At 41.2% G+C, this 13627-nt stretch overlaps 1 protein-coding gene across 2 annotated transcripts; it reads right to left on the minus strand.

The window, feature by feature from the left end:
- Window positions 1–433: 433 nt before the first annotated feature.
- Window positions 434–13369, minus strand: CREBL2 (cAMP responsive element binding protein like 2). 2 transcript variants are annotated; one of them, XM_031048019.2, is made up of 4 exons: window positions 13194–13369; window positions 6475–6672; window positions 5189–5336; window positions 434–1139 (listed from the first exon to the last, which is right to left on the minus strand). In XM_031048019.2, the coding sequence occupies exons 1-4, from the start codon at window positions 13206–13208 to the stop codon at window positions 1135–1137; spliced, it is 366 nt and encodes a 121-aa protein (XP_030903879.1). In that variant the 5' UTR covers window positions 13209–13369; the 3' UTR covers window positions 434–1134. The 2 variants fall into 2 exon arrangements, with proteins under 2 accessions (XP_030903879.1, XP_005148037.1); XM_005147980.3 differs by lacking the exon at window positions 434–1139 and adding an exon at window positions 3304–4459.
- Window positions 13370–13627: the final 258 nt, after the last annotated feature.

A 13627-nucleotide genomic window follows, 5' to 3' on the forward strand; every position in this document is an offset into this window, starting at 1 on the left:
TAGAGGAACACACAGCATTGCTGTCGCCAGCACTGTATGATTTGATCAAAATGTATTCTGAAAGTTGCCATGAGAAAGAAGATATGGAAAAAAGTCACCTTTCACAGCAAGCTACTTCTATTCACATGGAACACCCTGTCTCATGAAAATACACACTTAATCCACTTGTAGTCTTTTACTCACAAATCCTTCATCGCTAGAATACCTATCAGCTGCAGCATAGTTAAGAATGTCACCATTGCTCACTCTAATATATAAAGGTCATACAGAATAGCTTGAAGCAGCAGTTAGTAGCATTGATCAGGGCAGTTTTGAGTTACAGGCAGACACACAAAAAGCAAGGCAAGTCTTGTACTAGTTATGGAAGCAAAACTTCTACCCCCCAAGTGCTTTTAATGGAGGAAACAAAGAAACAAAGTCAGCTGTTTAGGGATTTGGGTTTGGTTTTTGTTTTAATGAGGTGTTGCTGAAAATCATTAGCTGAACAATGATATTTTTTAGTTAAAATGTAAAGATAAAATACAAATAATAGTTATCAATAATATCAAGCAACAGTCTTTGCAGAAATTGCCTAAGACAATTGCTGTGACTGACACTACAAATTCTACTTCTATACCCACCTATACAAATCTATACATTCCATAGGTACAGCATCAGTTGAATTTTAATCCACTGATGCGCTATTCAGTACACAATACCTGATTTCACTGAGGATTAGAAGCTTCTGTTTTCCCATACAAATTCACAAGAGTCATACAAGAAATTCTGTTATTGACATAACTTACACAGACATTAATGCTCAGCAGCACTAAGAGCAGGACATTCACAAGCTGGTGTTTTGCCTTGCTTACCTACAAAAGGTATTTCTACATCAGATGATCATCTGTCACTCATGCTGTATCTCATAAGCGTAATGAGAAGGACCAGGGTTCTTATTTCAGCTTTTCCTTTGATTTCTCTGCATTCTTAGAGTAGTCTCATACATTTGGTCCTTATATTAACAGTAATTTCATAGCTAATTATAGAGATTATAATTTATTGGAAAGTAGGAAATGGAAATATGATGCCAAGTCTCCTCCATCTCTTCATGGGATGCCAGGAAGAACTAGACTCATTATTTATGCAGATTTATCTTTACCCTAAAAAAGAGAAAGAAGGAAAAATAAGTCACAGGCACTCTCACAAAGCTAATCAGGTGTCAGCTGTCAAGGAGGAGAAAAGGTTTTTGAAATTTATCTCATCCATTAAAAACTGAACACCTCTGATACATGTCTTTTGAAGAGCACTTATTAGAATACAGATTCTTTGATAAACATTTATTATTATCAGGTATAAAAGCAGACAGATTTTTTTTCACATATGAATACAAAATGTTCTCAGGTAAGTGACAAGTCAATTAAATGTATCCACTTTTTAGGAGTCTATGCACAAAGCACATATACAGCATATGAAAAGGCAAGACTTACTGCATGGGGCTTTTTATGATAGTAGAAACTACTATCTGGTAAATCTTTAGGTTACATTCTCCAAAAGGATTGTGTAACTGTGCGCTGCTTACTCCATCAGCATGGACTGAGTTCAGTCTTACTACCTTAACTGTAGCAGAGTTCCAGCATTGTTGTGAACACCAAATTCTACAGACAGCATCTTCTGAAGACCGTGGATAGTTTCCAAAAGATACCCACCTTTAGCTGGGCAAATAGTTCTAGATGACCATCAGATTTCCATGGCAAGTGGAAAAATGAAGCATTTCCAGGTTTATTTCCTTTCTTCAATGTTTGTGAGAGAGAAACAGCTGCACACACTCACTGCAGGAGACATGGGTGGAAGGCTGCACCCATCTCACACAAAAAGAGGGTAAGACTAAACCATTCTCCTTTATTTAGGGTACCATATGAGATTCCTAGTCAGTCCTGATTATACCACTTCTAGGAGACACTTCAATATGGATGAAGACTGTAAGTATCAAATGAGCATGAACCACAATTATTTGTTAGGTTTCAAGGGGAGCTGCTAAACTTTAAACTCCAAAATAAAGGACTCCTGAAGATCCATATAAGGCCAGAACATTTATAACATAGCACAATCTGCCATGTGATGGAAGCCACAGAACTTTATCTAATTAATGATTGTTGCAGGGAATCCTACATTAGTAATGAACCACAGCATCTAGAGCAGGTTTGAAAATTGCAGTTAGAGCCTCTACATATCACATGTATTTTGGCTTGCAGGACAAGCAAGGAAATGGTTTAAGATGATGTAGGCTGTAACACATCTCCTGTTCCATTAGCATGAAGCACAAAGAATCTGTTAGAACATGGATGCCACTGTTCATGCAACAGAGCTGGGCCCAGGCTTGCCAATCACAATCCTGTAATGCCAACTGCTGGCTAAGCCATGAAGCAGGAGCCACCATGATGGGGAAACAGATTAAAACTGTTGCTCATCACAATGAGAAATTCCATCTGTTTCCTCCATAAATAAAAATTCCAAAGAAGTTTTTTGTTTGCTATCACAGAAAGTGACAAAGAAAAACTGAAGGGAAGAGAGCAAGTAGGGCATTTCTGGTGAGATCAGAGCTGCATTTGTCACATTACCTAGTGTTGAGTGGAGCTGTTCTGGTCATGCATACCATAACTCTTCTGCATGTTTTTTACAACCCTGATTCAGAAAGACACTTAAATAGACACATAATATTTGAAATACGTGTTTAATTACAAGACACAGTTTACATATGAAACTAGACTGTGTAAGTCTAATTCTAACATATACTTTTGGCACGATCCTGTTACAAAATCCAGCTGCAAAGTTCACAGAGTATGCTTCTGGACATCTAACCTAGGGTTTGGTTTTGTTTGGTTTTTTTTCCTCCAGAGAATCCAGAAAAAGGACAGGCAAGCACTCAACACAGACAAAAATCCCCAAACTTACAAGTTGGGTTTCTTGCTGTTTTTCAGGACAAACTGCAGTTCAGAGCTTAAAATACAGAGCACAAGGACACAATACAACTCTCATATCCTCCCCATCTCTGCTTCAGTGTTACTTATCCTTTCATGATAGCTTTCTATATTTATGCAATATTTCTAGCAATTGATAACTAAGGACATATGTGGAAGGTCTAGAGAATAAACTTAAAACTATGCTTTAAGGATTAATATATGAGTTCTTAGAATGGAATTCTGAAAATAACTGTGAAATACAGCACTTTATTATTTTCAGTGCTGTTGACTAATTCTGAATTGAGATAATGCTAAACAGACCAAATTATTTCAGTAAAAAGAAGACAACAATCAGTCTAGCAAAGTCATTCATTATAATATTTATTCTATGAAACAAAGAAGAAAATATGAGATTAAAAAATGTTCCATGCACTTCATATAATACAGAGACAGACATTGTCACAAACAAAAGAATAAGAAAGCAAAACCTCCACTTGAAAATCCTAAGAGCTACACTCTCCACACTGCATCTCATCAATGCAAAAAGCATATGCAGAAGAAAGAGCAGTCTAAAGAAAGTGGCAGGTTATCTGCCAATGCCTAAGATGAGCAAACCAACCTGCAAGAATTTGCCATCACCTCTCTTACTACAAAACCAAACTGATGCAACTTGTTTTCCTTGCTTCCAAATTCCTGGCATTATCTTTGGCTGGGAAACAAGGACAGCATAGCAAAATTCATATTAAGTTGCAGTCTAGAAAGATACTAGGGCTGAAAGTGTAGATAGATACAGAAAGATAGCAGGGCATGATGGGTGGGAGGAGACTGAGGCTGTTCCACTGCTAGAAGCAAGGTTGAAGGACATGATTTGACTATCTCACCAGGAGCACATGGGGTGGGAAATACATCCTGTGAAAGAAGTATGGGCAGAGAATATATCTAGTGCCTCTCCTCAATCACATAAAAGCCATGCTGCATTATAAAAGGATGCTGAGAGCAACATCTTTATGTAGGTTACAAATTACATTATTGTAAACCTTACTGCTGAAAGCTTTTGATCCTGTTCCTTCTCCTCGACCTACAATACTGTATTTGGCTTTAGCAAAGTTGTTATGAGATCCTCCTCTTGTTTTTATTTTACAGAACCTCTCAGATTCCCGTAACAGTTACCAACCACATAACTACAACCACAGAGACAGTCTAATTCTGGGCTCTGACACAAAAGCAACCCCCATCTCTTAATGGGAATGCCCAAAAGCTGCCATAGCTGTATTTGGGGAGGATGGTGTAGAGAAAGGAAGTACAAAGCTCCGCTTACACAAATACCCAGAAGCCCCATTCCGCACAGGCTTAGGAACACCATAATCAAGGAGTTGCATGTGGGGAGGAGCAAAGAGAAGACAGGAGACTGGGATCCTTCCCCCTGCATCTCGGGATTCATCCACTTCTCTCACAACAGCATTCTTCTGCTAGCTACCAAGCTATATCTGCTGCAGTGCTGAAGGTTCTGCATTGGCCTCCTGCGAATGATGTACCATGGGGGAAGATTGTTACAGTTACAGATGTGGTTTTCACATTTCTTAAAAACATAAAGGTAGGAATTCCTACTTTCAAAAATGTGCAGTAAAGTGTAATTTAACCTTTCACATGAAACATTACAAAATTGGAAGATGTGAGATATAGAATTGCCCATGCTACACTTTAACTGTTCCTCTGCATGTACAGATCAGAAATATGACTTTATCTCACATGATCTTTTCACCTTTCAATACCCAGAAGAACCTAATTTCATTCCCTGGACAAGAACAAATGAGGCACAAAGAAGACTCCAAAGAAAATCCCAAGTCCAGCATTTCTCATTTCTGAGTGCTTGCAGCTAGAATAACATTTTTTATGGAGTTTTTAGAATTCAACTATGTTTTATGTGCTCCATTTACTCTACATTAGGAAAACAGAAAATGCTGTAAAAGATGAAGCTCTCAGGTCTTCACAGGTCTCCACAGGCCTTGGTGAAACACAAAGACTGAGTCTTCTTTTAAAATTAACTGCCCAGCTTCCTAGCTAGTGTAATTTCTATGTTGTTCATGTAAACATTACACAGAGTCTTTGTACCACCCACTAAGCTCTTTGCTTCAATCAACTATTTGTGCCCAAAAGCACATCCTTATGTTTCTTCCTACACCACAGCCACCCTCCTACACCACAAAAGATGTAACAAAATAGGAATTAATCATAGGCTGCATACTTACAGGGATTGCTGCTGTTTGCTTCTGTCTTCCCAGCCTTGGCTAATTTTGTTGAGTTCTGCTGTGCTTTGCCTTGCTCCTCTCCAGTTAGCAGGGCTTTTATTTCAGAGGGGATTTTCCCTTGGTCCATCGCCATGCACCACTGCTTATACTGAAATATGCAAACACATTAGGCATTAGCAAACTGCCAGGATCACATTAGCAGACAAAACAGAACTGTAATCTTTACCTTCCGGTATATTCATGTAAGGTTTGAATTTACTGGGCTGAAGCCTCTTACAAAACTGCAGAGGACTAATGAGCTAAGCACGTGTCCATGGGTGCATATCCGTCCTCAGTAAATCCAGTTTCCAGCAATAAACTGCTACTTGGTGGCAGTACTAGACAGACCACTGTAATTATTAAACAACATGGAACACTTTGTGCATTCTCTCGCTGCTGCCATGCCAGAATACCGTTCCAGTTCATGGCCTATTAAAAAAAATATTTCACATGACTCTGGGGCTGATTGACTATTGAGGGCCTTTCTGACTGTGTAAGGCACAGTTACAGCACATGGGCCTTATTCCTAGTTCCCTCATCTTGAATTCTTCATTGATAAACCCTAAAGCACACTGAAAACAATCTGTGGTCAGCTGGCTGACTTTCCACCCCATCCTAACCCTATTCACTTGCGATTAGCCCTGCATGTTCAAACAAACCTAGTGCAAGGTCAAGGCAATAGCCTCGGCTCCAGTGGAATTTCAATGGCATTTCAATATCACTAAGGAGCAGAGTTTTTGTTTCCAGATGAAACATTCTCTTGGGTTAATGCAGCTTATTTGGCCAAGACACCCATCTTATACGTGCTAGAACACAGGACAGCTGTGCAATCAACTACACAGAGAGTATGCTGCAAGAATCAACCTCCCCAACAGAGACAACCATCTGTGGGAAGCAATGACTCACTGTGGATATATGTTCCCCCCTTGATATATTAACACATCTCTTTCCATCCTCTACCTCTCTCTACCTCTGTCAGAGGCTTTCCAGAACAAACATTCCAAAGACAACAGAGTCATATGCAATGGCACTTTCTTTGCTTGCTTCCAGTTCAAAATCAGCAGATAACTTATGACATGAGTTTTCTTTTAACATGTAGACAAACAGCTGAATGCATCTGTTACTGATGTTTTGATACATTATGGCTAGCCAAATCCCACTCTCAGTCACAGTGATTCTGAGAACAAGAGCCCATGAGGACACGTCCCAAATAATATTAAGGGTTAGGTTAAACGACAGTTCCTTACCATCTCAAGCTCTTCTCTGAGTGCGCAGATGGCTCGCTCTCTGCTTGAAACCAGCTCCTCCAGGTACTGGTACCTCAGCTTCTTCCTGGCTCTGCACTCTCTTGCACTCTGGCGACTTCTTTCAAGTTTTGCCTTCAAGTCTATCTTGGCTGGTTTACGACCTCGCTTGCCTGGTTTCTTTACCTTGCCTCCAACCACCTGGAAACGAAGGGTACAGTAAAGATCCTGTTCTGCAAAGGTAATACTGTAACCATGTCACTATGCCTACAAGATGTCTCAAGCAGAAGATCTTCCATATGTTTCCACCAATTCTGGAGCAACAGAAAAAGTAAGGGAGCTGATGTATTAAGTTTTCAGTGGCAACATCAAAAAAAAGTGAGAGATAATTTCATCGTGAAGTCAGTGCTTAAGAAGCCCTATTGTAAATGCTATTAAGCTGATCTGCAGGTGCTCCACAGAATGGTTGAGGGTGGCAGGGACCTCTGGACATCATGTGGTTCAAACTCCCCCCAGCTCAAGCAGGGCCACCTAGAACTGGCCGCACAGGACAGTGTCCAAATGGCCTTTGAGTATCTTCAAAGGCATTCTCTGAAGCCCTCTGGTCACCTCTGAAGTGCTCAGTCATCCTGACACCTGGTACCACTCAAGAGAGCATGTCTCAGTCTACTTGCCAGCTCCAGAAATACTAATTATGGAGTTTAACAGTTTAACTTGGAAGAAAAGAAGAAATATTTATTTATATCAACATAACCCAAAACTTAGCTTTGTTGCAATGAAGTGACTACAGTTTCAGCCTATTTTAAAGATGAAACTTGTCAGAATTATTCATTAGCCATCTAAGCTTCCCCAGCCCCAATTTCTTTCAAAAGAATATTCTGAGGAATTCTGCTAAACAGGGAACTCAGTAACACCGAGTCCTGCCTCTGTTCCAGTTGTACCTATCACTCTGCCCATGTTTACCTTCAAAACATTACTACACAGCCTGGCAAATTATCTCCTCACACCTCTTCGTCCAACCTAACCCAGTGTTCAACTCCCCCCAGTGCTTAATTTAGATCTTCCTTTTGGAAATCTAACTTCATAGTTCCTTGTCCTATGGAGTGCAGATTTGGCATCATTTTCCCCAACCTTCTTTGTGGCTCCCTTTTAGAGGCCTGAAAGCTTCTCTTGCTACAAATAACAAAAAAGGGAATAGTTCCCTCAATGCTTACTCTATGCTTCCCCACCCAAATATTCTACCCTTAACATGACAGCATGACACAAGAGTTAAAGTCTTATATATTGCCTGAAACTTAGTACACTGGCCATCAGATAGTATTGCCCTGTAAAAGCATTATGTTACCTACAGTCCCTACCTACCCTCTGAAGTGAGGATTTCTCTTTATTTGCATTCTGACCACACTGTTTGAATGGAGGGGGTGTGGAGAAACACACCTAACACACACCTACATACAAGAATTTCACTGCTGGCTTCGTGTTTCACCACACTGTATATAGAAAAGACTTTTTCTAACAGGCAGTGTACAAAATACCAGAGTTCATAATAAAAAAAGGCACTTTTAACTGTGCAATACTACAAAACAAGTCAGCTTTGACTGTCAAAGAAGTCACTTGTTCTACAAACTTAGCAGGCTGCAATAAAAACAAAAACATAGTGAACTGATGTGTTAGAATGGAGGAAAAGAAGGATTATACAATTGAGCCTATTCTCTTTGGAAAGTGAGTCAACAATCACATGCCAACAGAATTCTATTCTCTCTATGTAGCCTCTCCTAATTTATTCAGGAGTAGCTGCCCACCATAAGCAAACGGAGGAACAGAAAGTATTTAATGGACATCTAGTGATAATGAAACAAACACAATACATTCAGAAAAGCAAAGAAAAAAAACAGTCAAGCTCTTTAACATCTGAGCTGCTGAATACAGTTTGAACAATCCATTCACTCCGACAAGGTGTTCTCCTTAAGATCACCTAGTTCAGAGACTATATTCACCAACACTGGACAAAACTGACCAGCCATGGCCAAGGAGGAAAGAAGCTTCAAGAAAGGAAAGTGTTTGTCCCCTTTTGGGCATGACAAGCACAGCTCTGTCCTCTCATGGAACCACAATCATATTTACGCATGGTGTGTTTTATAGTCCTTGCTCAGCAGCAGTTAGAAATATGCATAGTCTTCCCAGAAGGGGCTGTAGGCACTCAACATTTGCCATCTATTATAACTTGCACTTTAAAGATTTCTTGCTATTACTTTATATGCTACAGCCAAAGTACTTCAGTCCTCAAACACTTTTAGTACCTGAGGGGTTTTTGTGTCAATGCAACGTAGTTTCAAGCAAATCTTTGAATTCGAGAGGTAGATAAGGTCTGGTAGACACATACACTCTAGCTCTCCTAAAAAGCTTTTGTCACCCTGGAGTTCTGAACCTCTAGAAGAGTGAGCTAACATTCAAGGTCAGAGCCCCAGAGCACCACATACTGCCATACCAACAAAACACTGCATCAACCCTTAGTCCCACACAGAAGTGTCTCACAGCCACGCTCTTTCACCAGAACTTCAGGCAGGGCAATAGTTGCTACCACTCTGGAGAGCTTTCTACAGATAGGTACACTAACTGCTCTCTCTCCCCCAAGATCTTTTACCACTGCAGCACTACACAAGATCTCTCAAGAGAGGAAGAAGGCTTGTACCTCTTGGGTCACTCCTTGCCAATGCTCTAACCACTAGGACTATGGAAATAATTAAAAGCTTCCTTCCCTTTTAACTCTGACTTTAAGCAGTAAAGCCCTAATAATCTGTCTTCACGCCACCCTGAAAGACTCATGCTGTCTTCATGGCTGCTGAACTGGAGTTCCCCATACACTTATGCATCCTCCTGCACAACTAGTTTGGTAAGCAATTTAATCAAACCCTGAATCCTAAACAGTTTTTACTCACCAATATTTAGAAGGTCATCCTGTAACCTTAAGCAACCCAGATGGGGAAAAAAAATAGGCCTGACAAATCTTTTGCCACCATCCCATGTCCCCAGCTTCTAGTCATGTTTGTCTGCTCAGCTGCCATGCTAATGTGACAGAAAGAAGACAAAGCAGAAGCACTAGCTTGAATGTGGCAACAGACCAAGAAAAAACAAGCAAGTAAACATTTTTTATTCCCTTTGTATTCCTCTAGAGTTTACAAAAGGATGTGATCTATTAGCATTCAGCAGTCAACATTTGGAGTTCTTTTCAGGGAGCTATGTGCAATTAAGACCCAGAACAACATTAATCATAAAACATCTGTCATAGAAATATTCATAATGGCATGCATTTGTCAGAAATCTGACCAACCTCCTATTTCAGTTCACTCAGACTTGAGAAAATAGTAATACTTTAATACAGTACTTGGATCATAACATCATTCTTGCTTGGCATCAGGGTTCAGGTACAAAATCATTTGACCTGGAATTGGAAATAGCTGCAATTACTTGTCCCAGTAAAGAAAAATATCTCAGATTACTGGATTTTTTTTTATTAGAGGGATTCAGCAGATCTCTACAGAAGCACTGCCAGATTGCATAAGGAAGAGGTTCTCTCTAGGAAGGAGATACATACATAATATGGCTACTAACATTCACAAGCACACAGGAACCAAGCCACTGCAACAGAAGATTGTGATAAAGCTGACCTCACCATGACATCTGCAGGTTTGCAACAATTTGTCAGATTAAAACAATACTTTTGAAGCATTTTGTTCAGCACTACTGATCAGCAATGCTGATAGCATTGATTAGTTCAGCACCTTCCAACAGCTCTTCATTCATTTGCTGATAAATAAGATGTTCTTAAGTGTTCCATCAACTGGCACTTGAGATCCAGCTCAAGGAAGCATCTTCAGCAGAGTCTTGGTTGCATTGCTAGCTGAAGGTCTGAAGAATTTAACTTAGCATAAAGCCGATGATAACCTCAGCTATTAAGGCTGAAATCAGAGTGACACTTTAACTTAAAAAATAAATTAAAAAAGATGTTTATAAGTAAAGCATTTACCTCAAAAAAATCACTTATTAACACTCCATCTGCTCATTCATATTTTGGCTCAGTTCATATAGAGGAATTAAAACAAGTCAAAGGGATTGAGATCTACTCTTAAAAAAATCTGAAGAGTGGACAGCTTTATTGTCATCAGAACCAGGTAACAAGATGTCTTCCTAAGTCTACTTTTTTACATTCCTTTGTGTATCCAATTGTAAGTAACTGCCTTGATCTAGCAAAGCATTTTAAGAAGCTGTTGGATGTAGGGTACACTCTGGCAATATTTACATGAGTAATTAATTTCTCATGGGTAGAAACAACTGACAAAATTTCTCTTTTTTCCTGTGTCCAAATACTTCAGAGGTGCATAAGTGTTATTTTAACAGAGATTATTTGCCAAGAACACCTACGTCACTACTCTCTTTCCCTTTCACAACCAGTAGTTCAAACCACAGCAATGAGAAGTGAGACCAGTATCTGAACAAGCCCTAGTTTCAAAGTAGCTCTATGAGAGAAATTAAAGGTTGTATTCTGGGTTTGGCTGGGTTGTTTTTTTCTTGTGAATAATTAACAACATGCTATAAAACTGAAACATAGAAGTTTTCTAGATCTGACATTCAGATATTCTACCTCTCCCTTTATTTCTTACTATTTCTTTCCCATTTTGAGGAATGTGTTACAACAAACCATTTTTCTCATGCTTTTAAACCAGGTAAGGCTAAATTATACCGCACTAAGAATTCAGGAAAACATAACAGCCTGCAAGCCTAATTCCAAATTCTTTATGAAATTTAGATGAAGCAAAACACTGAACCCGAGTGGATGCAGCTATAAAATGGTTACCTCACTACTAATGTAACCTAGTTATCTCAGTTTCTAGAGGGAAATTCCCTTCACAGTCACATTTGTTCAGTTCACAGGTAAGGCTCTCTGAACAGGCAGACCAACCCTCTCAAGTAAGGAAGAAAACATGACTCAGTGAAATTTTAGAAGATATCAAGGACAAGCTGGCTCAAGCTGTAAGACCGCACTGGCTATAAGATGAAGTATAAATAGTGCTTGCCTCATCCTGACACAGCAATATGCAGTGGGAAGAGGTCTCCCAAGAGAAATGGGATCTCTTGAATGGAGCCACCAAACCCTTATGAACTTGTTCTGAAAGGAACCACAGTGTTTCAAAACAACTACAGTGAAGCCTTTCAGAGCAGTGAGCACTCACTGGCTAACAACAGCTAGTTTCAATAGAAGATATGAGGATCCAATATCCCCTGAGGTTATCACTTAATGAAAAACCTGCTGAGGTAAGAAAGATATTCAAAGCTTTGCTTAGGTATAGCCATACTCAGTGGTTCTGGGCTGTACCCTTTTCAGGACCACTGTCCTCTCAAGTATCTGGGCAGTAAGTTTTAAGTCAAAACATCATACTAGGAAACTGTAGCTGAGACTGAAAATAGGAGTAGATACTCCACTCTGCTTGCCTTTTCTTTTTTCCCCAGCTTCACTTGACATCAGTTTTTCTATGGAAAAAAAAGAGCACACTAAACTACTGCTCTTATTATGTAACTTTCCTGCAGTTCTTGCATTTGGTTGACTTTAGTGATGCTGATTCCTCCCACCCTCCTTTGCAGCTTTCAGACAAAGGGTCAATAAAACCAAATGGTATACATGTTAAATTGGCAAATTATTATGAATCTTCAAATACCTACAGTCCATTCTGTGGATTTTCTATACTGTCAGTTTATTGATCACACCTAAGTTTCCTTAATGTACTCCCTAAGAAATCACATCAAGTATTTTTAACTCCTTTGAATTAAGGCAGATCAGCACAGGCACTGTAATTTTGCTCTACTAACATTCAAGTGGGAAGAAAACCAGGTAGCTTGAGAACAGATAAGGTACCACAGGCTCATGACTACCACATAACCAGTTTTAACATTCAAGCCAAGCTGAGAGTTTATTCCAAGTCAGAAGATGACTTATCTCAAGCATGGTTTCACCTAGCTTAGGTCCCCAGAAGCAAGCTGTCTCCGACACAAACCCCAGGATACTACGATAACCACTCTAGTGATCTGGAAAACTCAACAGGGAGCTTCAGTTGTCAATTGTTGCAGTGAGTGGACACAGCAGTTATTTTCTCAGTCCTCATACGGGCCTTACAGGTCCTGCTCTAGGGGCACCCTGGTGCAAGCAGGTGAAAGAGGTATTCATTGCTCATCTTCTGATGTTTTGCTCTGCTTAAATGGAAGACCTGCACCTTCAAGGATGCTGCTGTGCTGCTCTCATGTGCAGATACAGGAAGAATCAAAGCACCAGTACACATTACAAGGCTGCAGCCAAAACTCCTACAGAGGTGCTACAGAGACATAATCCATCCCACCAGGCCACTAGCTTTTGGCCCATTTCTGGAGCTCTGAGGAAAAGCCAGAAGCAACATTCAAGCGCTGTACTCCATTGCAGGCAGCAAGCAAGGAGAACGAAGGGGACAACCCCTCCTTCCTACCAACAGCAATCAGAGGCCTTCAAGAGAAGGCTTCTGACAAGTTCACTTCAGAAGCCTTTATCGTGAGCACTCCCCTCAAGCGCAGTTCCCTGTCTGTTCACTGTTGCGGGGCTCACATCGCACACTTGCACACCGCTTGGAGCTTGAACCCGCCCAAGCCAGGCGCAGGAGGGCCACCCGGACTCCCTGCACTGCCGAGCCGCCCCTTACCTTGCTGTCATCCATGTGTGCCGCCAGCCCCGACCCCGTCCCGCCGCAGCCCTGCCCGGGGAGCACCGTGGAGCTGCCGGCCCCAGCACACACTGCCACTCACAACCCCACACCAAAACCCACAACCACCGCCATCACCCGCCGCCCGGTTTGTTTACAGCCGCCGCTCCGCCCGGCGCTGGGCGGGCAGGCGCAACAGCTGCGGCGCGGGGTGTGATGGGAAATGTAGTCTTTGTCAGCCCGCAGCTGCTGAGCTGTGCGACGGAAAGAACTACAATTCCCAGCGGCCCCCGCGGGGAGGTGGGGGGGCGGTGCCGCCATCTGTCTCCGCCTCGGGGTGAGGAGGACTACACTTCCCGACGGGCCGTGGCACGCCTACCTCCGGCGGTGTCGGGCTTCTTCCGCACGCCCCGCCGGGCCGGCTGGTGAGCAGC

Source organism: Melopsittacus undulatus, chromosome 5 (assembly GCF_012275295.1).
Source record: "Melopsittacus undulatus isolate bMelUnd1 chromosome 5, bMelUnd1.mat.Z, whole genome shotgun sequence".
Classification (NCBI taxonomy): domain Eukaryota; kingdom Metazoa; phylum Chordata; class Aves; order Psittaciformes; family Psittaculidae; genus Melopsittacus; species Melopsittacus undulatus.

Coding starts and splice junctions, on each gene's coding strand:
- CREBL2 (XM_031048019.2), bottom strand. Junction 5,337..6,474: donor TCAGAGAAGAGCTTGAGATG/GTAAGGAACTGT, acceptor TGCATATTTCAG/TATAAGCAGTGGTGCATGGC.